Here is a 26,626-nt window from a genome sequence, read left to right on the forward strand (position 1 = left end):
TTTAATCAGACTTTATTTTTCCCCCTTTCCCTCCAGCTTGACTCAGAGCAAGAAGCTATGAGAGCCCGTTTGAGAAATGTCCAGGACAAAGTCATGTACACTCTTGTGTCTGTTCCTGATGGAAATGACATCTCTTCCATATTTGAGCTCGACCCTACCACTTTAAGGGGGGGAGACTCACTAGTTCCCAGGTATGAAAGATAAAAAAGATGAAGCATTTCAGACCCACCCTGATTATTGTGTTATTGCGATACAGAGAAATTCATTGCCTGGTTCCTGCCCTGTCACTTTTTCCACGGAAACCCAGACAGCAGACACATTACAAGCAGGGGACTTCCACAGTATATTACCACTGTTGTAATATGTTTGCAAAACAAGCATGGCAAGTGTGTGTGATAATAATTGTTGTAAGAGAGTCTCTAACTGATGATTATTCACGATAAAGTGGATGTTGGAAGTTACGCAGGTGTAGTTGTTCTTTATGATGGCAATGCAGATAAGGATGTTGAGATAGAGCATATAATAAAGTGTGTAAAGGAGACAATTATTCTGTTCTTATGTGAACGTGTGTCTGTGTAAGTTTGGTGAGGAGTCAGAAAATATGACGCAGACTCGCAGTGTCGCAGAAGAAATGCACCGAATTTCGCTAGAATAGCTCGAGGAAGTGAAAGCTGTTGCCTAGCCACATTTATGGGAAGTGGTCGACTGACCATGTAGGCCCCAGATCATATGTATATTTGTGAACTTTTGTAAGGTGATCAAAGGTTCTGCTTCAAATGCATGATTTTTCTTAAAAAAGAGCATTTTTAAAAAAAATGGAAACATCACCTTTTTCATGAGTTATGTAGCCTTTGCACTTATGATGCACAAACAATTTGCAGATATAAACAAGAACAAAGCATAACAATAAAATGTCTTTTCAGAAACTCGTATGTACGCCTCAGGCACTTGTGCACCAACACGTGGGTTCACAGCACCAACCAACCAATCGACAAGGAGGAGGAAAAGCCTGTCATGCTGCGTGTGAGTGACACTTAATTTACAATAATGTCTAAATCAGTAGCAAATTGTGCAGGATGCTGAGCTATAACTATGCTGGAGATTTGGATCAGTCAAATCTAAATCACATTGGTTCCCTCTTCCTCCTGCACCTGCTGTGCAGTAAATTTGTTATATATTAAGTGCGGGTAGCTCTCTTTCTTTTTCACAAAAAATGCTCTTTTGCAGTTTTGATTATGGGTTCTTGGCAAAGAGCTTTAACAAGTGTTTCACAGACCAATTCTTGTTTTGTTTTTTTCAAGATTGGAACTTCTGCACTCAAAGAAGACAAAGAGGCTTTTGCCATTGTGCCCGTCTCCCCAGCTGAAGTGAGAGACCTTGACTTTGCCAACGATGCCAGTAAAGTGCTGGCTTCTATTGCTGGGAAGCTGGAAAAAGGCACAATCACCCAGAATGAGAGGAGGTATAAAATGCATAGTGGGACAGTTAAACAGTAAACACTGTTAAGTTCTAACTATAAGCACGATCTTACTGTTATTCCTGCATATAAAATCAGAGCCGTTACCAAGCTTCTGGAGGATTTGGTGTTCTTTGTGGTGGACATTCCCAACAATGGACAGGACGTTCTGGAGATCATGGTTAACAAACCCAACAGAGAACGACAGAAGTTAATGAGAGAACAGAATATTCTCAAACAGGTGATGTCTTAATACCGTAAATATAACATTTTCTAGACACTCAAGGTTAAATTTTCCATTTTGTGTGAACTTCTTGAGTCCTACTGACTTACTGAAGTCCCTCTATCTTCTCATGACATGTGGCATCTTTGCCACATTTGCTTTAGCAGTATTGCATAGTTGTATATAGTTATGTATAATGTCATTGTTACAACTGTCTTAACATTTCTCTTAAATTCAGATCTTCAAGCTCCTGCAGGCTCCTTTTACAGATAGCGGCGATGGGCCCATGCTGCGGCTGGAGGAGTTGGCTGACCAGCGTCATGCCCCTTTCAGACACATCTGCCGCCTATGTTACAGAGTTTTACGTCACTCGCAGCAGGACTACCGCAAGAACCAGGTACTTTTTGTCTGGCCTGAAGTCTTCATAAGTGCAGTTCCCATCTGACGTTTGGTACAGGTCTCGCTGTGGTTTCTGTAAAGGTGTATTTCCGCTTAGTAAAATAAGCCATTGTTCTGTGATAACACTGATTTGATAACTGAAGCAAAAAATATTCCGAATCCAAGATGTGTAACTGAAAGTACTCTGAAGTATGCGCTGGTTCATCTGCCAGGTCTCTTTATCAATTTCTGTTGGCACAAACACACAAAGCCAGTGTGATATGAGCTCATTCTATAAAGAATTCTTGTAAAGTAAAGTTACCATTTGGCTTTTCTAGGAACAGTCCATTTCTTTGGTTACAGTGTAATAGTTAGAGGAGTCATTTCATTAGGTTAAATGAAGAGGACATTGTGGACATGCTGTTCCTTTTGCACACTGATAAAGACGGGGCAAAATGAGTCAATGATGGCTTCGACTTAAGGTTATGCTTTTTAGAAAGAGCTTAAAGAGAGACAGGCCAAGTAATGAATGACATTCTTTAAAATGTGCTTAAGCTGTCTTTTGTTGCTTTTTGTTGAGAGCGTCTGCCTCCCTTGCAGGAGTATATAGCCAAACAGTTTCGCTTCATGCAGAAACAGATTGGTTATGATGTCCTGGCAGAGGACACAATCACAGCTCTGCTCCATAACAACCGCAAGCTCCTGGAGAAACATATTACCGCTGCAGAGATCGACACGTTTGTTAGCCTGGTGCGCAAGAACCGTGAGCCCAGGTTTGTGTGTGTGTGTCTGCATCCAATTAAAATTAAATTGAATTTAAACCATTACTTAGTTATGTGTTACCATAACTCTATGTCTGTATTGTACTTAAGAACATTCTGGTGATCAAATAAACATCCGTTGCAACATTTTGTCATTCAGTGGATGAAATTATTATTTGTTTGCTCAGTTACAAGGAAAGGAACAGTCTCTCATTTTTATGGTAGTTTCATTTGAATGGCGATAGAAAGAATATGAACCACAAATCCAGAAAAAACACATTACATAAACATTATGCATTGACTTGCATGTCACTGAGTGCAATAACTATTTTAGCCCCAAGCAAAATATGACTTAGTGCTTGGTGGGTACACTCTTTTTGGCAAGGACAGAGGTGAGACGTTTTTTTAGTTGGTCACCAGGTTTGCACACATCTCGTGGGAAGATGTGTGCAGTCCCACTCCTCTTTACAGAAAATCTCTCAATCCTCTAGGTTTCTTGGCATCCACCTGACAACTCAAGACTTGAGCTCCCTTGAGTCTGGAGACAGGCTAGGTCACTGCATGACTTTAATGTGCGTCTTCTTTAGACATTCCTTTGTTGCCTTGCTGGTATGTTTTGGGTCCCATACATGCTGGAACACCCATCCAAGACCCATCTTCAGTATGCTGTCAGCCAGGGAGGGATTTTCTCATCAAAGATCGTATGATCCATCCATTGGCCGCTTAATGCGTTATAATCATCCTGTGCCTTTAGCAGAAAAACAGCCCCAATCATAATGTTTCCACCTCCACGCTTGAACAGGTCAAGGTGATGCCAAAGGGTTCGATTTTGGTTTCATCAGACCACAGTACGTTCTTCCAAGCCTTCTCTGAATCATTTAGATGTCCTATGGGCGATATCTGTGTGCCACATGTGTTTCTTTTTCTGGATTTTTGGTTGATCTCTCCGCTTTAAAATGAAACCAGCAAAAAAATAGACACTGATCTTTTCTTTGTAAGTGAGCAAAACTGATAAATTGGAAAGGGGATCAAATAATTATTTCCCCCACTGTAACTCTTTGTGACATCAGAAAAGCTGAAGCCTCGCTTCAAAGACTCATCACCTCTCGTGCTTTGAGAGATCGTGGAGGTTTTTAAAAGAAGACTTGGGATTAAATGTTATACTTTTGTTTGTTCAGGTTCTTGGACTACCTTTCAGACTTGTGTGTGTCAATGAATAAGTCCATCCCTGTGACACAGGAGCTCATCTGTAATGCAGTGCTGGATCCAGCTAACGCAGACATCCTCATAGAAACGAAGTGAGTCCTCATCACTCTCTTGACCTCCTCCCTGTTCCCTCTGTTTGATGTCACTGTGAATGTACTGAGGTTTCACTTTGACAGTTGCCCATTAATTGGTGTCTAGAAAAGGCATTTTATCCAGTACTGTGATTAAAAATACAAAGGTTATTTGTCACAGTTTTGGAATAAATAAAACATTTTTGATACAAAGGCTTTCTTCTGCCCACACGATTACACTAGCAAAGTAAATAATGTCTGTTTTTATTAAGTTTTTTCTTGATGATTTCTCTTTTTTCTGTAGACTGGTTCTTTCGAGATTTGAGATTGAAGGAGCATCACTCGGGGAGAACTCTGTGGAATCAGAGGAAGACGAGGAGGAAGTGTGGTTGTTCTGGAAAGACAACACTAAAGAGATCCGCAGTAAAAGCATCCGGGAGCTTGCTCAGGATGCCAAGGAGGGTCAGAAGGATGACCAGGAGGTGATCAGTTACTACAGGTAAATACCGCACCTCAGCCGGCTCCTTGAAGATGGAAAAGGTGTATCCTGTGATGGCAAATTTACAAAAGGAGAGCCTGACTTACCTGTGTGGACACCTTACAGGTACCAGCTAAACCTGTTTGCCAGAATGTGTTTGGACCGTCAGTATCTGGCAATCAACAAGATCTCTGGCCAGCTGGATGTGGACCTGATCTTGCGGTGTATGTCAGATGAAGACCTGCCGTATGACCTACGAGCCTCTTTCTGTCGAATGATGCTGCACATGCATGTGGATCGTGACCCTCAGGAGCAGGTTACACCAGTCAAATATGCACGACTGTGGTCTGAGATCCCTTCAGAGATTGCTATTGACGAGTGAGGGAGTAGGCAAACTATATAATCATATTGTAAAGCATTTCTCATGTATGTGTTTGCAGTTTCGTAACTTGTTGTTTACATATGGTTTACTTGTAGCTATGACAATGATGGAACATCTAAAGATGAAATTAAGGAGCGATTCTCACAAACGATGGAATTTGTTGAAAACTACCTGAGAGATGTGGTGTCTCAGAGCTTCCCTTTTGCAGATAAAGAGAAGAACAAACTCACCTTTGAGGTCACCCTGGTGCTTTCTTGATATACTACAATTACACTCATGTCATAGTAGTCATGCTCCAAAAATCAAATCAGCAAACTCGCTGAAAGCATCTATTTTCCATGTTTAGGTGGTGAATCTGGCCAGGAACCTGATTTATTTTGGCTTCTACACCTTCAGTGACTTATTGAGACTAACCAAGATCCTCCTGGCTATTCTAGACTGTGTCCATGTCAGTACCATTTTTGCTTTCAACAAGCTGGACAAAGGAGATGACAGTAAAGGTAAGGGGACACAGGCTGGCAAGATGAGGACCGGAATCCCATGGATATGAAGTTCATTTGTGTGTTTTGCGTGCGTGTCAATGCTTCCAGGCAGTAATGTGATGAGGTCAATTCATGGCGTTGGTGAGCTGATGTCCCAAGTAGTGCTCAGAGGGGGGGGTTTCCTTCCCCCATCTTCAACCAGGGCCCCCAATGGTGACGCAGTCAAGACCCAGACTGAACCAGAGAAACAAGACATATTGGTCATGGACACCAAGCTCAAGATCATCGAGATCCTGCAGGTGGAAGACATACAATGTTCTAATGTTGTTATACTTCAATATAACCTTAATAAATACAGCACATTATATATGTATGTCGTTTGTTTTTGTTTTTTTCTTCACTGCAGTTCATCCTGAATGTTCGCCTGGACTACAGGATCTCCTGTCTGCTATCGATCTTTAAGAGGGAGTTTGATGAGAGTAATTCCCAAAATGACATATCTTTAGCTGGAGCAGTCGAAGGACCAAACAACATGCCAGGTTTAGAATAACATAGCTACATCATACACAAATGTGTGAACAAGTTATGGACTTTGTTAGTTAGAGAGATTTTCTGTGATTCCAGGGGCTCTGGATTTTGAGCACATAGAAGAGCAGGCAGAGGGGATATTTGGTGGAAGGTAAACACACATTGAGTATCGAAAGAGTCGAAAATATGAAATAGAGAAGTGTTTCTGAGTATATGTTCTGTTTATGTCTAGTGAAGAGAACACCCCTCTGGACCTGGATGATCAGGGTGGCCGAACCTTTTTGAGGGTCTTGCTCCATTTAACCATGCACGACTATCCTCCTCTGGTGTCTCGAGCCCTGCATCTGCTGTTCAGGCACTTCAGCCAAAGGCAGGAGGTCTTGCAGGCATTTAAGCAGGTATCCTCACAGTGACTCCCCTCAACTTAAAACTAAAGCAAGGAAATCAATAACCCGTACACTTGTTTGTGTTTTTGACATTTGCTTAAGTATATTATGATTTGCAAATACTTGTATTGCTCTAAAATGGATGAAAAACATTGAAATATTAAGAATTATTCTTTGGAGGATCTTCCTAAACCTCAGTGACACAAAATGCATATTCAGGTTTTCACAGTAACATTTTGTGGATCCTGTATAGCTTTTTGCTCTGCAGTTTGCCTAATCTTCCAGCAAATTTTTGTATTTACAGGTCCAGTTGCTCGTCACCAGCCAAGATGTGGAAAATTACAAGCAAATAAAGTCGGACCTGGACCAGCTGCGCTCCATCGTCGAGAAGTCTGAGCTCTGGGTGTATAAGAGGCTGGGGCCAGACGAGGGCATGGATGTAGTGGACGTGCTCGCCGCTGAGCCAGAACATAAAAAGGTGCAGGGTGTTATTTCCTGAACAGAGCCAATCTCATAACCCTGAAAAGCCATCCACCAAAAAGTATTCCTTTTGTTTTTTTTGTTGTTGTTTTTTTACCACAGTAAGGCTATAACACGCTGTTATGTCGTTCACAGGGTGACTCAGGGGGCATAGACAAACCAAAGAAAGCAGAAAGCACAAGCAGTTACAACTACAGGGTGGTGAAGGAGGTAACAAGTTTTCTAACCTTGTTAAAAGATTGTTTTAACATATCTGAATATTTTGCAAATGTTGTTGCGCAGCACTAGAGTTTTTCTACATATATTTTCCTCATGTTTTTGCTTTTTCTCAACTCTCCCTCACAGATCCTGCTGCGTCTCAGCAGGTTATGTGTCCAAGAAGGTCTGTCAGGTAGAAAAAGCAAGAAGCAGCAACAGAGGCTGCTGAGGAACATGGGGGCTCATGCTGTGGTTCTTGAGCTCTTACAGATCCCTTATGAGAAGGTGTCAATGGTTCTCAATGGGTTTATTTTTTGTTTTTATTTTTAGTAGCACATTCTTTTGTGTGTACGAGCGGGCAAACCTTCACGTTTGCCCTTTTCCACTCCAGGGAGAAGACTTACGCATGCAGGATATTATGAAGCTAGCCCATCAGTTTCTACAGAATTTCTGTGCAGGAAATCAGCAGAACCAGGCGCTGCTACACAAGCACATCAATCTTTTCCTCAACCCAGGGGTGAGCTGTCTTGTGCACTGATTGACGCTTGCAGTGTTAATGATACAAAAGCACAGATTTTGATTTTGCACAACAACAACATCTTGGAAAACTGGCTTCTCTTGTCTTTGTTTTCTTGTGTTCAGATCTTGGAGGCCATCACCATGCAGCATATCTTCATGAACAACTTCCAGCTATGCAGTGAAATAAATGAGCGTGTGGTTCAGCACTTTGTCCACTGCATTGAAACACATGGCCGCAACGTCCAATACCTGAAATTCTTACAGACTATTGTCAAGGCAGAGAACAAGTTCATCAAAAAGTGCCAAGACATTGTCATGGCAGAGGTGCTAAATCAATTCTACACAGTTTTTTCCCCCCCACTGTGTTTCACTTATGCCACAGTTTCCTTATGTTCTAATATGTATCCGTTTCTTCCTCCAGCTGGTGAATGCTGGTGAAGATGTCCTGGTCTTCTATAATGACCGTGCCTCCTTCCAGACTCTGGTCCAGATGATGCGATCAGAGAGGGATCGCATGGATGAGAACAGTCCTCTAATGTACCACATACACCTAGTGGAGCTCTTGGCTGTGTGCACTGAGGGCAAGAACGTCTACACAGAGATAAAGTGTAATTCGCTCTTGCCACTGGATGACATAGTGCGGGTGGTGACCCATGAAGACTGTATCCCTGAGGTGAGATAAGCTGGAATGTTTGAGAGTTATGAGAAACAATAAGCTGCACAGTTTGTGATTTTAATGCACTGGAAAAATTGAAGAAATAAAGATAGGGAGCCATATCTAAAGATAAGTGTTACTGCTTGCAATAGGTATGCTATAGAGGCTGATTATCTAAAATACATTTGATTTCGTGTGGATTGCAGGTCTTACAGATTGCTAATGCAATACAGTTATTCATTGTTTTTGCTGCATGTCAAGCTTTAAAAATGTCACATAGTTAGCTTTAGTGACAAATGTATCAAATAGTGCCACATTATGAATTTTGTCCATAATGTGGTACTATTAAATCCTTAACTAGGAGTCTAGAGCTTATTGTGGTGTATCTAAAGTTACAAATTCTACAGGTATTGCTGTTGTTTTATTAGATTAGCGCCATCTTTTTTACATGAACTTTAATCTTAACCTTTCAGGTGAAGATTGCTTATATCAACTTTCTCAACCACTGCTATGTGGACACTGAGGTTGAAATGAAGGAGATCTACACCTCCAACCACATGTGGAAACTCTTTGAGAACTTTCTAGTTGACATTTGCAGAGTAAGAAACCCCATATTTATTTCAATAATGACATAAAAGCTATATTAAAGGAAAAAAGAAAACAACAAACAAGCTAAAAGACAAAATGTGTTATTTCTGTTGTTTAGGTGTGCAACAACACAAGTGACCGTAAGCATGCAGACACTATTCTTGAACGCTATGTGACAGAGACAGTCATGGGCATTGTGACCACCTTCTTCAGCTCACCTTTTTCTGACCAGAGCACCAGCCTGCAGGTAACCTGTTACAATAATGCAAAGGGGTTAAAAAAAAAAAAGCTTTTACAGTAGCTATAAATATGCTAATGTCAATATCAGCCCTGGTATACTTCAACATTTTGAAAATAACAGTAACGTGTAGAGTTCAGGTAAATCTAACTGCCTAGACTATCTTTTAGGAACTAGTTATTACCTGCTAACTTTAAGCCTAATAGCAAACAGTTTGTCCTTATGTGGCCATCAGAACAAATATAAGTATAAAATATACTGTATGACTGTTGCTTCATGTAATTTTATACCAATAGCCCGAGTCTCTCTTGCAAAAGCAGAATTATGGGAAAATGCCAAGACTCTGCTTCCGTAAGTGGTAAACTCAGCGTTTCCTCAGAGTTCCCGAGAACTGTGTCTGCTGAGTAACATTATTTGGAGTGGTTAGGTTGGGTTGTTGGCACCATGTTTCCTCTCTCTTCCCACTTCTGTTTTCAGCATGTTAGTCAACTTCTGGTAGAGGTAATCGGGTATTGCAAGATCAGACATGGCCAGTAGTTATTTACAATAATTTTGGTTAATGAATCATTTTTTGTTCTTTTCCTTCATAGGGTTTAAAAACTGTTTATAGAAAAAGTTTATTAAAGGTAAAAAAAAACAAAACCCTCGATACAGTGTTTATCTGAGTAATCACCCTTATCCAGTGATGAAACATCTGGGTGTAGTTGATTTCCGCATGACAGCACCTTCATCGACGGGGATCATTAAATGGTTGATGAGCACAAAAATGATATGAATCATAAGCTATGGTTTCACCGCCTACCCGACTGAACATCTGTGAGATTTTGGACCATCGGACTAGATAATGCTTTCCACTGCCATCATTAAATCTAATGAAATAACTTCAAAGAATAGCATTCATTGCTCGAGTAGTGTTTCAGAGAGCTAACAAAGGCACATTTAAGCTGCTCTTGTGGCACAATGTTGGCCTAACCCCTTACTATATCTTGGTTTGCTATTTAATTTGTCACCTGCTGTATGTTTTCTGTGCTCTTCAGGCTTCTCTTTTGGGGAAAATATTTCAGGTATCGGTTACAATTTAAATAAGGGCACAGAAGATCTGGGTGCTAAGATTTCTTTCTTTTTTTAAACAATATGAAAGATTTTCACAGGTGCGTTTTGGGCAAAGGTCTGCTTGATGGGTTAGCAGTAGCAACTGACCACAATAGCATGCGGGGATTAGCACAGTAATATCACAGCAGCTCAGGTACAGCACTGTGTGTGCGTGTGAGACACATCTATCAGAAAACTTCAATCAAGAATAAACTACAGTTTCACTTGTTTTTCTCTTATTCTTCTTATTTTTTTACCCAGACCAGGCAACCAGTTTTTGTGCAGCTGCTGCAGGCTGTCTTCAGGGCCTATCACTGCAACTGGTTGATGCCAGTGCAGAAGGGTCATGTTGAGAGCTGTATCAAAGTGCTCTCTGATGTTGGTAAGACCAAGGTCTTTCTCAAAATCAGTCCATCATATTCAAAAGGTTTAACAGTTTATATTAATCCTAAAGCGATACACTAATGTTGTATGTCTTTCTGAATCCACCAGCCAAAGGCAGAGCAATAGCCATACCTGTGGACCTGGACAACCAGGTGAACAACCTGTTTGTGAAATCCAATAACATCGTTCAGAAGACAGCCATGAGCTGGAGGCTTACTGCTCGCAACGCTGCACGCAGAGACTCTATAGTGACCGCGTCAAGGGATTACAGGAATATCATAGAGAGGCTGCAGGTTAGGTTTGTTTGAGTTTGCGCTGCTTTATGTCTCTTTATTGCACAAAAACCTTCAGGGTGTTGCTTTATCTGTAATATAGGACATCGTGTCCGCTCTCGAAGACCGTCTTCGTCCGCTGGTCCAGGCTGAGTTGTCCGTTCTGGTGGATGTGCTGCATCGGCCTGAGCTGCTCTTCCCTGAGAACACAGACTCGCGCAAGAAGTGCGAGAGCGGAGGATTTATATGCAAGTAAGGAATGCTGCGATCGATGAAATTTACAATTAAAGCGTAAAGGCCCTCATTAGGATTGAGACTAAAGCTCTAATGTTCATTTGCAGGCTGATCAAACATACCAAGCAGCTGCTGGAGGAAAATGAGGAGAGACTGTGCATTAAAGTTTTGCAAACGCTTCGGGAGATGATGACTAAGGACAGAGGTTATGGAGAGAAGGTAGGAGATGCTGCAAAGCACAGGCATATTGTATTTCTATGGGGAGATGATTCACTTCACTGTAGGCGGTATGACTGTACATTTTTTACATTGTATATACTTTATTGTATCAACGCAGGTTTAGAATAAAAGATGTTGATAGTTTCTTGCTATTTTTTATGTCTTTTAAAGTGCCGGGTTTAAAAAAAAAAAAAAACAAAAAACTTTTCAGCAACTAAGTTTCATTCGTTTTAACTAAAAGTGAAGCACAAAACTCCTAAAATGATGCATTTTCAAAAGGCAAGTCCTCACACAAAAACAGCAATCTGATACAATGTTTACTATGATTTTATATATGAAAATGATTTCATCAAATCTTTTGTGTAGTTATATAGAGTTTACACTATATACACACGTACTGCATCACACGTACCCCAACCAGTTTTTTGAAGGGATTTGGCTTGTCCTTGGTTTTCAGTTAAACAGGGGTGGTCACTGCTGTGTGAGACTGTACTAATTATACTCACTTTTCCTAATATCCATGCAAAAATACTGCACATGGATATGGCACTGTATCTGTGCTCCTGAATTAGATTTTTTTTTTTCAGCAGTGTTAACTCACTTAACTAACATGACATGCTTTATCATTGACCTCTGCCTTAACTTCCTGCTTCCTGCATTGTTATCTAACCCCTGAAACCCTCTGTTCTCTTTCAGCTCAGGGCCTTTGATGATGAGATGGATATGCCTAAGGTTGTTTCTCTTTATCTTCCATTCATGCCCTTGTTTCCCAGAGCATCTGTTACATCTGTGAAACTATATTAGCTGTACTTTAACATTAGCCTACTGTAGCAGCTGCTTTGGCTGTGTGGGGGTTTGGGCACAGCTGGTAACAAACAGTCATAGACCAATTCTGTCTTAAACACCTGCTGCATTGTCTGCTATAAAACGGTGTGTAGAACTGAAAACGTGAGAAAAAAGAGAGGCTGGGAGATGTGTTCTGTTGCTGACTGCAGGTTGCTCAACTGAGCTTCCATTTTCCAAGGTAGTCACTTACTGGTTGGGCTATGTGCCAGTGCTATATTTGTATCCACTCAGTGTCCTTGCACTGTACATGACTTTTTGCCAAAGTGTTGGTTGAAAGTCATTTTTGCACACATTTACTGTATTCAGGTCCAGTTAAGGGAGTTATCTTTTTATGTAATAAACTGCAGCCCTGTGAAAAGCGGGGTCAAGAAGTTATATTTTGATATAGATTAGCTACAAGGGAAGACTATAGAAATAACACAATTTTACAGAAACTGAAATCATCTTTAAGATTAACGGACTGATGCAACAGAAATACCGATAAGAGACTGACAAAAAAACTGAATAGACATGAGAGTGCAGAATGCAATGACCATATGACAAACATCACACAAAAAACCCCAAACACTAAAAAGCTGATGATAATATAAAGATTAATCTATTAAAACCATGAGATTTCCCATTGCTTAATTTCCTCTCACTCTGTTCTCATGAAGATTATTCATTGCCCTTTCCTTTTTATATTTTTATATTCCTTTGGGAAGGGGGGCTGGGTGTCTCCCCAGTATCTCCTGCTCCAATAGGGGGCGCTCTGACTGTGTGCGTGCTGTGTATATGCGCCTATTAATGAACGTGTTGGGCTGTGAAGGGCTGAGGCAGTCACTGAGGCTGTGTCCTAGTTTTCCTTGCTTGCGAGCTGCACGATTCCTGGGTGCCTGCCAACTCTGGGCTGAGGTTACATAAGAACCAGGCTTTTTTTTTTCCTGGAACTCAGCCCCGCCGCTGATGTGTGACCTTCAGCAGTAATTGCCAATAAAAGTGTTGAGGAGCTGTTTATCCACAGAGCAGTTGTGTGCGCACGCATACATGTGCATGTGCACACCTGTGGGGGGGAAGTGAGGTGGGGGCTGTATGAGTTTCTCTCATGTGCTGCATCTCTGTCTGGCTGTCTACACGTGAAAAGCTGCTCCTGTGTAAGAGTGGCAGGAAAGTGGAAACCCGTGCCGATCTTCATATTTCTTCTCACCTCTTTCCCCCTTTTGGCCCCATTAAATCATTGTGACACAATTCCTTAACTGCTCCAAATCCCCCCCCACCCACCCCCCACCCCACTTCCACTCGCACCTTTTCTCACATGGATGCAAACACACACCCGCTCTGTGTAAACGTAATGAAGTTGGCTGTGAATGTTTGCGTAGGTGTGATATGAAAGTGCGTAGCTGGCTCTTGTCTCTTCTGTTGATCTTTGAGCAAAGCAGAATAGCATTATATATGGTATAGAAGAAGGATACATGTTTGTGCGTTTGTGTTTAACAGGAAACAGAGTTTATGTGGGTCACATGAAGTCGATTTATGCAGCAGTGTCTGCAAAGTATTATGGAGGCATTTTTTTGAAATGGAGAAATGGAAACAGAGACGGCTCGAGGTATATTTCTGGCCTCGCTGATGTGTGCGTACTATCCCATTGCTAAATGTCACCGAGATGAATATCAGCTTAATTCATTGCTCTTTGACTGTCAGAGTTATGTAAGAGCCAGAGGAATTCAGGATACAGTGTTAGGCTTTCTACTCTCAGGCTTCACCTGCCCTGATGTGTGTGCGTGTGTGTGTGGTCTAGGCAAAGCAGTTATGCAAGCCTTCCATGTTGGAAAATAAGGCTTGTATCATCCCTTTCACTGCACTGTTTCTTCCTGTGGCTTGCAAGAGTAATCTTGCTTTTTTGACTTGCTTTATTTATATCTACTTAACACATTTTCTCACAGCAGGTTTTTCCATCTCTGGTCAAGACAGAAATTTGTTTTACAGCTCTGGTATAGAAGTGGGTCAGCTACAATGTAAATGACAGAGCACAGCCTTTTAATTTAAGTCTGCTCTACTGTCTGCCCATAACAAGCAGTCGAGTGGTAAACCCCAGTTTTCATGTCATTCACCGCTGGTTTAAACATGACTCAGCCTCCACCTGCAAAGATGTGTTTATTTATGCACTGTCAGAGAAAAAAGAAAACACACACACGTAAATTAGCATGAATTTTTTGGTACGTGCATGTGTGTCTGCATACTTTCTTCCTTTTATGTTCAACTGAGAGGTGTGAGACTGATCGAGGGGTTTGCCCTGGGGAGATTCCAGTTTGGTGGAATATACTGTAGTTTGGGCGGATGTGGCAGACGTGAGGGGTTAGCCTGTGGTCGTTGTGGTGAGGTCGGGGGGTGGTGAGAAGCATATATCTACTCTGATCAGCGTTTTGCATTGTGGTTTGATGTAGTGACAGGGAAAACATGTCGATAGACTTGTGAAAGATGCTGATCCTCCAGCGTGTGCATGCGTAGCCCCCAACCTGATGCTAAACTCTGTTATATCTGCTGCTGGGATCAGCTGTTGTGTTTGTCAAAAAGGCTTAACACTGAGAACCCAAGCCACGTCTCATATCACACCTCGCTCAATAATACTCTTCATATGAAATAATTGTTGCAATGAGCAGAAGGCATAAGCTTTTTGATCATCATCAGAAGTGCTGGAAACATTAGAATCAGTAGATTTCATAGGTCATAGCTGCTGCTTATGCACAGATAATCATTTTAAAACCTGCAAGATTCAGGCTAGACTTAATTGTGTCGCTTTTTGATGCCATGTGCTAAAATCCCACTATTTGCATTTCAGCTATTCCAAAGAACTCATGAGTATATTCTGTGTTTTCCCTTTCTTCTTTTCTTGCTGTGTCTCCGTCTGTCACTTTCTCTTTCTTGCTCTGTCTCATTGTGCTTTTTCACCCCCACCCACACGCACACACCAACAAACAAAATGCGTATCTCATTTTCCTGTTAAGAAACATGTTAGAACACATTAGAACGGTCACATAACTGAAAACAGTCCTGCTTTTTATTCTGATTTGGGGAGATATTCTTAACTGTGAAGATGTTATGTTTAAGAGTAAAGGGTTAAAAACCTGTATTCTTTTAAGTGTGTGTGTGTGTGTGTGTGTGTGTGTGTGTGTGTGTGTTAACTATGCCACATCAGATATACTCAGGGTGTTCTTTAGCCTCCTCCTTTACTGCTTGACATTCATGTTAGCAATTTTTGCGTATCTTTGAATACTTGCAGAGCTTTTGATGACACAAAAATGTATGCAAAAGCCTTAATAAGTAAGTAGAAAAGTGTTGTACAGCATATATCTTTCATAACTTTTACATATTGAATCCACCTGTCTGAATCTATTCTGGTTCAGCTGTAATCCACACAGGATCAAAAGTGCATACAGTCTTGATAGTGGTGCGCAAGGTTATACAGTATGTTTTAACTGCACAAGGTCTGTTAACTTCTCATATGCAATCCTGCTTGATTACAGTTGGTAGCTTGTTGACAGCACTCATTGGATTGACACATACTGAGAACAATGGGAAAGCCCAAAGACCTCAGTGAAGATCTAAGAAGTGAACATTTACACAAGTTGAGTAGGTCAGATTCCAAGATCATCAGTTCAAACAATCGTGTTTAAAAAAGTATGTAAAATTTTAAATGTATTGAACATTTCAAGATAAACATCACAAAGTGCTTCATAACAAAATTCTAGAACATAAAAACAAAAGTTAACAAGTATTAGTTGCTATTTGAAAGAGACAATGCACTTATTCGATGTGTCACCACTTTGCTGAGGTCTGGGAAAAGACCCAAAATGTTACACTCAGATGGGTGGAAATTGGTTTGGATGTTCAGAAACAACCCAGTAACCACCAAGGCTCAAGCCTGACATGAACTGGAAACTGCTGTAACATCAGTGTCACTGTGGACAGTGACACTGATGTTCCACTGATGTTTTACATCGCCATGGACTGAGAGGGTGCCAACCAAGAAAGAAGCCCCTGCTCCAAAATCGACCCCTTCAAGCTTGACTAAAATTTGCAGCTGCCCACATGGACGAGACAAAGAAAAGGTTTTATGGTCAGATAATGACAAGAGATATGCCCGCTGGAGTAAAAGTGAGGCTTTCAAAACTAAGAACACTGTACTGTCATGTATGGTGGCAGTAGCATCATGCTCTGGGTCTGTTTTGCTACCAGTGGTACTGGCAGATTGCTCAACCTCCAAATAGCTAGACAGTAAAACTTGGACACAACTGTGTATTTCAACAGGAAAATAATCCCACAAACTATTCAAAACAGGTTTTGGAAAAGAAAAATAAGCTAACATTAAGCTTCTGGAAAAAGCCTTCCCAAAACCTGACCTCAACCCTATTGAAAGTTTGTATTCTACATTTAAAAGCCTGGTCTATGCCAGGAAACCAACGATTTTAAATGAACCCTTTGAATTCTGCCAAGAAAACATATGCCCAAAGCATGTTGATGACTACCAAAAGCATCTGGTCCAGGTGCAACTTGCTAGAAACATTTAATCAATCAAGAGGAGTTTATGTGAGTATCTGAGCAAACCTCTGATCATCATACTCTTGAGTTCAGCTTCAGCTCACATGAATACATGAAAACATACTCATAGCATGTTTCTTTTTTTTATTAATTCTGTCTCTGCCTTTCACTGGTTTTCTTGTTGCCCACTGTGTTTTTGGTAACAGATGGCTTCTGCAAGCATCTCTGTCATTGGTTTAGTGGCCTGGTTTCTTTTAGAGTGATTATGTAACTCTAACCTCATCGCCCCTCTCCTGTCTTTTCCCCTCTCTTGCCCTCTTACACTGTCCTTTTACATAACAATGTATGCACAGCAGTAGCTTACTCTGGTTGAATTTTTCCCCAGTGAACAGAAGAATTATATAGTTACTGAATTTTAATATTAATCTGATCTGAACTGCCACTGTTTTGGTTCTGCCAATAGGACTTTAGGAATTAAAAATAGGAACACAATGCATCTCTATATTACTGGAGTGGATCATTGCACTTTTTGTCATGTCCTACTCATAGCATAGTTCAAACTGAGAACCTCTCACCTCATTTGTATTTTCCCATTCCTGACTACCTGACAGTTGCAGTGTGATTTCAGTTTTGGTTCGTGTGTGTGTGTGTGTGTGTGTGTGTGTGTGTTTTAGGAGGGGAGCACGGTGGGGAAGGTCTAAGTTATTAAAATGATAATTGTATATTTTGGAGAACAGTCCAGTAACAGACTTGTGACACTGCAATTCAACCAACCAAGAAGCCCTTATACTTCATGCAGCAAGCCAACAATAAGCCTTAGGAACTGTAGGGTTTTCAATGGCATCTAGGGTGCATATGAACATTAAAAAAGTTATACCTTTCTAATGCATTTGTATCATATGCACCATCAGGGATTGTAGCATCTAGTCCTTTTACTGAATCAGAATAAAGTAATTACTTCCCTTATTGAAGGCAATAATGGAAAAGGGAAAATATATACATAAGTGACCTCATGCATATATTTTTTTATGAGTTGAAACTTCAATTTAGCTTGAAATCAACTGTCTGAGTAAGTGAAATCAGACTTTCAGATTTACTGGCTCTTTCACAGGAAATCCTGCATTGAGTTACTGTCCATAACTCAGAAAGGAAATACTATCTGCGGAAGCAAAGTGGAAATTTTAAAGTTGAAAGTAACGTTCTTTTGACTCATACAGTTTTTACAGAAAGAGTACTGTAGACTTTGTCTCTATGACTCCTTCAGACGATGATCAAAATGGTCAGCATGAATGTTTTCAAAAAGCAAAATGTTTTTTTTATCCTTCATTGGGGCATGTGATCATTTAAAACAAACTTAAAAAACATACTTGGATTTTTTTTTATTTTTTTTTTAGACAGAGCTACACTTTTTTATAGTTGACTTTTGTCATTCTTTAAGCTATGATAAGTTCAGCTGCAGAGTTTTCATATTTAAAAAGAAAAGCCATATGAGAAAATTATATTGGTCTCCCAACTCAATAGTGAAAAACCATATTATCCAGCAGGTTGGACTATACTTTTAAAAAACTTGATGGTTCATTAGAAAAGTTACAATATTGTTTGTTTGTTTTTCAGACTAGGCTAAAGTGCATATCCTTAGTTTTAGGCTGGTTGCCCTTTTTCACCACTGAAAGAACTGTTTGAGGGGAAATGGCCATTTATACACACGTTATCCAAGTTGCAAAAATCCAAAATCAGTTGGACAGTTGACCAATTTATGTTTAACGGAAAGTTGGTTTCTGACTAATTCTTTAGTCTTGGTCTCCGAGTCACTTGGATGAGTGACAAAAAGTTTCTCCCACTGAAAACACTACATCCAGATGAAAAGAATCAACTTTCTGGATTTCCTTACCTGGATCCTTGATCATGCATCAAAACTTTTTGACTAAGAGTTAAGATCTGGCATTTAAACTCAAATAGAGCAGGCTGTTTGTATGAAGAGCACATACAACTGAAGATTTAAAAATGAACAAACTTGGTCAGAGTTCTCAATAATAGCTGTGTTGCATCAATTCAGAAGAAACTAGCTGTGAATAGAAAAACAAAGTAGAAAAAGAAAGGAAATAGCAAACAAGCAGGTATGCAAGAAGCGCAATTCTGCTGAAAAATGCACGTTATGACTGATTCTCTGGATGTAGGCGTTGATGTTTTGTGGTCAAAACTGAAGAGAAGACATGACAATAATCTGCAAAGGATTCACTACATGATGCTTCCCTCACAAAACAGGTCTGGTTACGGTTAAATGAATGTAAAGTTTAAGCTATTGTGGCTCTAAATAAAACCTGTCCACTGGTATTTATTAGTTTTTTGTTTGGGTTTTTTTTGCTGAAAAAAGCAATATGCCAACAGAGAGGTAGACAGAAACATCCTGCAGACTCAGATTTGGCCAAATAAGCAAAAGGTCACTGGACAAGATTTCATCATTTTGGCGATTGGCTGAGTCTTTTATCTGATCTCAATCCTACTGGGCATGTGTTTCACTACCCAAAGACTGCATATGAAATACCAAAAGCAAGAGTTTAAGTGAAGCAGTAAAGACTTGGAGGGCATCATCCTCAAGGAAGATAAAAAAAAAAAAAAAAAAAAAAAAACAAGACTGATAAAGTTTAGAATGATAACCTTTATTAAAATTGAGATTAAGCACCTATTTTTCAATAGCGTTCTAGGCTGATATAGGCAGCATTAACCTAGCATGTTTTTCAAAGCCGGGCGTGTATTTGAACAGAACGTCATGGTTCATTGATTCAGTGGTTTTGTTTAACTTCATGCGTAAGTGTCTAAACACCTTTGAACCTTTAATCTCTGAGCCCAATGTGTGAAAAAGGTTACAGTTTTGTTTCTGCAGGGAATTCAGAAAATGAACAAAACATCCACTGGAGAATTTCAACACAGTCACCGCAGTACACATCTCCTATCACAGCTCTCCTAAACGTAGCCATAATGTTTCCTCGGTTTCTGACCTACCAGTAAAAGCATAGCAAGTCACACCGCGCAGACCTTTGCATGGCCACTTGAAACAGCTGAATAGGTACAAGATGTGGTAATTAACCTGACAATTGCCTTCTCTGTGCTGCATGAATACTAACCCTGTGTTTGTATTTGTTCAACCACTATGCGCACACTACTCACTGCACGCAGCAGCTGGATAACAACCAGCCTGAGAAGTTGGTGGAGGACCAAAAGAGGGTAGGTACTTTTTAAGAGCATGGCAACCTAACTGAAAACCCCAACACTAGACAGATTCATACTGAGATTTACATGTAAAGCAGTCATGCATATAGAATGAAAAATTCCCACTTTGTGACCTGATTCTTTTTGCCTTCTAGGTTTATGAGAACTCTTCTTTTAGTGTTTTAAGCAACAGCCAAGTGATCAGTCATGGTGATTGTGTAACTGATGAAGGAAAACATGTTTTTCCTCTGCATTCTCTCTCTAATGGTGTTTATGACAAAGCAGAGACTTTACAGAGCCTCAGGCATGTCTGTGTCTAATCAGTATTTTTAGAGGCCGCCACTGATGGGTTCATCAATATATAGGACTAATCTCCTAGAGGAAAACATTTTTCACACAGGTTTAATCACTGACCATTCATCCAATCATTAAATATGTGTGTCCTGACTCCTGGCATCTTGCATGTAGTTATTACCAAATAAGCAGTGAAGGTTTTATTACCTCCAAAGGCCTTTCATATCCTAGAGTTATTGAATGTTTTTGAATGTCACAGAGAAACTCCTGTTTTACTTTTTGGAAGAATTTTTCAACAGCAAAAATGTTGAAGTAAAAAATAGTAGAGGTAAAACTTACAGGGGGACGAAGATGGATGAAACTTATTTTAGCGCAAAATTTGGATCTTTTTCATTTCCCAATAACCATCGAAATTTAATATTGATTTAGATAATGCTTCAAAAAGTTTGTGCCTGCTGCTTAATAGTGGCGAGTGGCAAGACTTTGTTATAGAGTTGCTTTGTATTGACAGTTTAGATAACCTCCTGTTCAAAATGCCATAAGGGTTTGGCTCATGCCTCACGACTCTAGAGATCAGGGAATAATTTTCTGACTCCATCTGATTGTGCTTTGCCGTTAAGCACGATGCATACCATTGATTAACCTCCAACCAATGAACAATGAGAATAGTGTTCCCCGCACCTCCTACATAAAGTAATCCTGACCTCTGGAGCATAACTATGGCAGCGGAGCTTACATAACTCCTCCGTCGTCTATCAAGGACCACCCACAGTTGATGATTTGCACATAATTGCACACAAACACAAAAAAACCCCTTCTCTTTCATTTCCTTCACTTTATCCCATGGGAGGTCTGTCAGGTAGCTATGGGCTGCGGTTTCCATGACAACGCCAAAGTCGTGCTGCTGACTGCTCGACAGAGGATGAGTCACAGTGTGGGAGGGCTGGCCCCAGGTCTGTCTAAGTGAAAATCAGGACCTCACATTGTCACTACACAGAGTCACTGCTGCGATGAAACCCATAACAATATTGTAATGTAGGCGGTAAATATCAGAAAGTTTATCCTATACCTAAAAGTTTGTCCAGCACGGAATTTTAGGAATTTTTCTTTTATTAGAGATTTAATTTACTCTTTATTTAACTTGTCTTTAGTCTGTATTACTCTGAGGCTGCGTTTTCTTGCAGTCTTCACAGAGAAAAGAAATGTACAATGCATCATTAATGATGCACGTTGTCCCGTTACACAAGCTGTTCTTTATTTCTCTCTCTCCCGCCACAGACATCACATCATTACGTCCTTCTCTGTCTTCTCTTGCAGGGCGAGGTGCTGAGACAGATTCTGGTGAATCGTTACTATGGCAACTTCCATAGGAGTGGTGGGCGGAGGGACAGCCTGACGTCATTTAGCAATGGCCCCCTCGGTCAGGTTGGACCGGGCAAAAGCCAATCAGGTGGGACGCAACGACGATTGTTACTCATCTCTAACAACCAGCACGGAAGTTTGTTGTTCATTCTTTTCAGTGGTGTTTTCTTCCTGCATGAAAGGCCAAGGAAACCCATCTTTCAGTATCTCTAATAGACCTGGTGTCTGTGTGAAGCATTTACCAAACGCATGCTGCTGAAGAGGAGGGGAATTGTGCTGCCAAACATGACTACAACTACTATTATTTAAGATCAAAGTCTAGATGAACCTTTTGCGTTTTTTTTCCCTGCCTCTGAAGTTGTAGTGTGGCAAACCTCTTTTTGGGTTGTTATATAAGGATGGGGCTTTATCTGTCTGGCCCTGAGCTGGTTATCAGCTCCTGATTCAGGCTGTGAACTGCCCTTTGAGCATGCAGAGCAAAATATTCTTATCACTACCTGATAACATTGCTACTTTTTTATTATCTGCAGTCAAAATACTAAAGCAATGTGTGTATTTTCTTCTGTTTTTTGAGCGATTGGTTGATTTTTGCCATGTTTGATGTAAGACATTTTATCATAATATAGATTCGGGGGACACACGGACACTGTGCTGGTGTCAGTACAATGTGCTGTGAGTCTGTTAACCTAATAATCTGAACACTTTGTATCTGCTGTGGCAAGAATGCTACTGAATAATAATAATAATAATAATAATAATAATGATAATAATGATAGACAAAAGAGGACACAAAATATCAACAGAAAATAAATGCAATTAAGATTTTAAAAAAGGCAATAACAGTAAAAACCACAAAAAAAACAACTGTTTTGACAAGTGATTTAAAGGACATCACTGATTCACTAAGCCTTGTGATAAGTAGCTCAGATGTTTGTACAAAAGCTCTTTCAACAGGAGTCAAGAACAGAGATGATTAAAGTTGTACCCAGGTCTCCATCTTTCCCTTTTGTGCCAACATTTTGGCAAACTTCCAGTCAGCAGGAAGTAAACCCATCCCCTCCATGATCCACTTTTTACTGTTGCTAGGTGACAAGCTGCTACTTCCTGTGAAAACAGACTTTGCACCTGTTGCAGAAACAAGAGCCACACTGAGATTCCATATGTAGCCTGAAGCTTGGGCCTCAAGGGGGGATGTACAGGCAAAGGCTTGTACAATGAATCACACCACTGGACAGTTGCACTGCACAGGTGGTTAGTAAAGGATTGATAGCACGGCATGTTCGGGACCTGTTTAAGTTCATCTTTTTGGACTCTTTAACAAAGAAAAAAGTTTGTACATTTTGCAGTGAAAAACTAAGTACACCCCATGATTCAGTAACTTTTACCACCTTTAGCAGCAATAACTTCAGCAATAACTCAGTTCATTGAGATTCATGGGTGCTTGTTTTTGCACAGCTCTGTCAAGATCACATCACAGCATTTCACTCTGGTTGAGGTCTGGACTTTGATTGCTGTGCTTTGGGGTCAATGTCCTGTTGCATGACCTAGTTTCAGCCAAGCTTTAGGTGTCTAAGCGATGGCCTTGTATTTGACTGACTTAGTGACTGCAACATGCCCGGGTCCTCTATCTACAAAACAAGCCCAAATCATCACCCCTCCACCACCATGCTGATAGTTAGTGTTTGTGTGGTTGATTGTGCTGACATGCTGTGTTTGGTTTTCTCCAAATTTGACACTTCGCATTATTACCAGACATCTCCACTTTGGCATTATTGCCAAAGTGGAATGGCATCATTATCTGTCCAAAGGCCATTATTAAAGAAGTTATGGCTTGCTCAGATGTAAACCTAAACCATGCTGCCTTGTTATTTTTAAATAAAAGAGGGTTTTTCCCGGCATCTTTTCTTCTTCAAAAAAAAGGATCTTTCTTCAGTCTTTTTCTGCTTATACTGTCGTGAACTTTAACACTTAACATATTAACTGAGGTCTGCAGAGTCTGCGATGTAGCTCTTGGGATTTTTGCAATTTCTCTGCCTTTTGCACTGTATGACCTTGGCATGAATTTGGAATATCCACGACTGGGAAGATTGTGCCATTGTGTTTACACACACCTGTATATGCCAGACTAGCAAACTGCTAAAACCTCTGATTTGACAGTGGTGGTCACACTTTCTGATGACTCACAGCATTATTAAAGCAACAAAAAGTTTTGAGCACATTATTTTTCTTATTTAATTTTAACTGTGTATGTATACTGTTGGGTCCATGAATATTTGGAAAACAGCACATTTTTAGAGCTTTGTCTCTGTAAACAACCACAGGTTATGTGATGGAAGTGAAGACTTTCACCTTAAAGGGATTTAACCAAAATATGGCATCAACTTAATAGAAATTATATAGTCCTCCATTTTCAACTGTCAAAAGTAATTTGACAGTTGACTCACAAACAGATTCGTGGCCAGGTTGAGGCATGCTCCCTCATTATTCCATAATGAGGGAACATGGCTCCGTATAAAAGCAGAGTTGATTCCAAGTCTTGAAATTGAATTTGGTAGTGTCTTTGGTGTGAAGTCCAAAGACACATTGATGCAAATGAAGCCATTGTTAGGTTAAAAAAGCTAAATAAACCCATCAAAGAGAGAGGAAATCATTTTGTGATGACCAAATCACCAATATGCAACACCGAAAGATTTAAAGGACCACTGAAGACAAAGAAAACCAATGACTGCAGAATTATTGCTTGGTTAAGACAAAACATCTGCACAACCACTAGCTACAGTGGGGCAAAAAAGTATTTAGTCAGCCACCGATTGTGCAAGTTCCCCCACTTAAAATGATGACAGAGGTCAGTAATTTGCACCAGAGGTACACTTCAACTGTGAGAGACAGAATGTGAAAAAAAAATCCATGAATCCACATGGTAGGATTTGTAAAGAATTTATTCGTAAATCAGGGTGGAAAATAAGTATTTGGTCAATATCAAAAATACAACTCAATACTTTGTAACATAACCTTTGTTGGCAATAACAGAGGTCAAACGTTTACTATAGGTCGTTACCAGGTTTGCACACACAGTAGCTGGTATTTTGGCCCATTCCTCCATGCAGATCTTCTCGAGAGCAGTGATGTTTTGGGGCTGTCGCCGAGCAACACGGACTTTCAACTCCCGCCACAGATTTTCTATGGGGTTGAGGTCTGGAGACTGGCTAGGCCACTCCAGGACTTTCAAATGCTTCTTACGGAGCCACTCCTTTGTTGCCCGGGCGGTGTGTTTTGGATCATTGTCATGTTGGAAGACCCAGCCTCGTTTCATCTTCAAAGTTCTCACTGATGGAAGGAGGTTTTGGCTCAAAATCTCACGATACATGGCCCCATTCATTCTGTCCTTAACACGGATCAGTCGTCCTGTCCCCTTGGCAGAAAAACAGCCCCATAGCATGATGTTTCCACCCCCATGCTTCACAGTAGGTATGGTGTTCTTGGGATGCAACTCAGTATTCTTCTTCCTCCAAACACGACGAGTTGAGTTTATACCAAAAAGTTCTACTTTGGTTTCATCTGACCACATGACATTCTCCCAATCCTCTGCTGTATCATCCATGTGCTCTCTGGCAAACTTCAGACGGGCCTGGACATGCACTGGCTTCAGCAGCGGAAAACGTCTGGCACTGCGGGATTTGATTCCCTGCCGTTGTAGTGTGTTACTGATGGTGACCTTTGTTACTTTGGTCCCAGCTCTCTGCAGGTCATTCACCAGGTCCCCCCGTGTGGTTCTGGGATCTTTGCTCACCGTTCTCATGATCATTTTGACCCCACGGGATGAGATCTTGCGTGGAGCCCCAGATCGAGGGAGATTATCAGTGGTCTTGTATGTCTTCCATTTTCTGATAATTGCTCCCACAGTTGATTTTTTTCACACCAAGCTGCTTGCCTATTGTAGATTCACTCTTCCCAGTCTGGTGCAGGTCTACAATACTTTTCCTGGTGTCCTTCGAAAGCTCTTTGGTCTTGGCCATGGCGGCGTTTGGAGTCTGACTGTTTGAGGCTGTGGACAGGTGTCTTTTATACAGATGATGAGTTCAAACAGGTGCCATTCATACAGGTAACGAGTGGGGGACAGAAAAGCTTCTTACAGAAGACGTTACAGGTCTGTGAGAGCCAGAGATTTTCCTTGTTTGAGGTGACCAAATACTTATTTTCCACCCTAATTTACGAATAAATTCTTTACAAATCCTACCATGTGAATTCATGGATTTTTTTTTCACATTCTGTCTCTCACAGTTGAAGTGTACCTCTGGTGCAAATTACTGACCTCTGTCATCATTTTAAGTGGGGGAACTTCCATAATCGGTGGCTGACTAAATACTTTTTTGCCCCACTGTACATGAGGAATACTCTCACAGAGCTGCATGCTGAGTGAACGTCCTTACACACAGGCAGGTTGTCAAAATCCACAATCAGGAGTCTTCTTCGTGAATGGCAATACAGTAAGTTGCAAACTACTGGTTACACTTAAGAACAGGAAGGCCAGAACACATGTAAAATTGCACTGTTTGTTCATGAAGCACACCACATGATCTCTCAAATATTGTGTGGGCAGCGTCAGAGAATGAGTGTCTATGGCTGCAAGTACAGTAAGTTCACCAGTGTTTTAGGCAAAGAAATAAGATGTTCTTCAGTGGCCAAGTCAGTCACCTGATGTCCACCTAACAGAGCGTCTCTTCACTTACTGAAGGCAGAAAACCCCCAAAACAAGCAGCAACTGAAGTCATTGACTTCCTTTGATTTCCATTAAAGTATTAAAAACCAAAACTGAAAATTTATTTAAATTCACACAAGACTGCAATTACTGAACAAATACTACTTAAATAATACTTCAACACTGCAACTCACTTGCATATTAATTGTTTGATTTAAAGCGCACTGTACTGGTGTAAAGATGAAAAAAAGTCCAAATACTTAATCTCACTATATGTTTTAATTGAACTATAATTTGCTTTACTAAGAGCAAAGTAGTGTTTCTCTGTTATTATCTCCAGATGATTTAATAAGCTGTTAAATGGTTATAGTTGGAGTTCCCATGTATTTGCAGGAAATTTTCCAAAATAAACCAGATTAGAATGAAAAATTAACGCCACATGTCTGATATAGCCTGTTCTGAATTGT

The 26,626-nt window shown here is 40.5% G+C and overlaps 1 protein-coding gene across 3 annotated transcripts in view; it reads left to right on the forward strand.

Annotated features, from left to right (window-relative positions):
• The window catches only part of LOC146709516 (inositol 1,4,5-trisphosphate-gated calcium channel ITPR1), a 77,545-nt gene that overhangs the window by 25,915 nt on the left and 25,004 nt on the right, over positions 1-26,626 (forward strand). The window contains exons 12-41 of one of the 3 annotated variants that reach the window (XM_085456507.1): positions 37-191; positions 924-1,023; positions 1,302-1,462; positions 1,556-1,697; positions 1,918-2,076; positions 2,658-2,830; positions 3,997-4,116; positions 4,400-4,594; positions 4,700-4,951; positions 5,051-5,192; positions 5,302-5,455; positions 5,546-5,736; positions 5,844-5,976; positions 6,062-6,116; positions 6,198-6,363; positions 6,656-6,829; positions 6,967-7,041; positions 7,177-7,314; positions 7,421-7,546; positions 7,672-7,872; positions 7,970-8,221; positions 8,677-8,802; positions 8,910-9,038; positions 10,383-10,503; positions 10,614-10,798; positions 10,881-11,029; positions 11,119-11,230; positions 11,927-11,962; positions 19,772-19,819; positions 21,416-21,548. In XM_085456507.1, coding sequence (XP_085312633.1) covers positions 37-191; positions 924-1,023; positions 1,302-1,462; positions 1,556-1,697; positions 1,918-2,076; positions 2,658-2,830; positions 3,997-4,116; positions 4,400-4,594; positions 4,700-4,951; positions 5,051-5,192; positions 5,302-5,455; positions 5,546-5,736; positions 5,844-5,976; positions 6,062-6,116; positions 6,198-6,363; positions 6,656-6,829; positions 6,967-7,041; positions 7,177-7,314; positions 7,421-7,546; positions 7,672-7,872; positions 7,970-8,221; positions 8,677-8,802; positions 8,910-9,038; positions 10,383-10,503; positions 10,614-10,798; positions 10,881-11,029; positions 11,119-11,230; positions 11,927-11,962; positions 19,772-19,819; positions 21,416-21,548 — 4,303 coding nt within the window. The remainder of the gene's footprint in view (positions 1-36; positions 192-923; positions 1,024-1,301; positions 1,463-1,555; positions 1,698-1,917; positions 2,077-2,657; positions 2,831-3,996; positions 4,117-4,399; positions 4,595-4,699; positions 4,952-5,050; positions 5,193-5,301; positions 5,456-5,545; positions 5,737-5,843; positions 5,977-6,061; positions 6,117-6,197; positions 6,364-6,655; positions 6,830-6,966; positions 7,042-7,176; positions 7,315-7,420; positions 7,547-7,671; positions 7,873-7,969; positions 8,222-8,676; positions 8,803-8,909; positions 9,039-10,382; positions 10,504-10,613; positions 10,799-10,880; positions 11,030-11,118; positions 11,231-11,926; positions 11,963-19,771; positions 19,820-21,415; positions 21,549-26,626) is intronic. The other 2 variants (XM_085456508.1, XM_085456509.1) reach the window with 2 other exon arrangements.

This window comes from Copadichromis virginalis, linkage group LG5 (genome assembly GCF_057382275.1).
Source record: "Copadichromis virginalis isolate Kocher_CV1m ecotype Utaka linkage group LG5, C_Virginalis_male_GT1.1, whole genome shotgun sequence".
NCBI classification, from domain to species: domain Eukaryota; kingdom Metazoa; phylum Chordata; class Actinopteri; order Cichliformes; family Cichlidae; genus Copadichromis; species Copadichromis virginalis.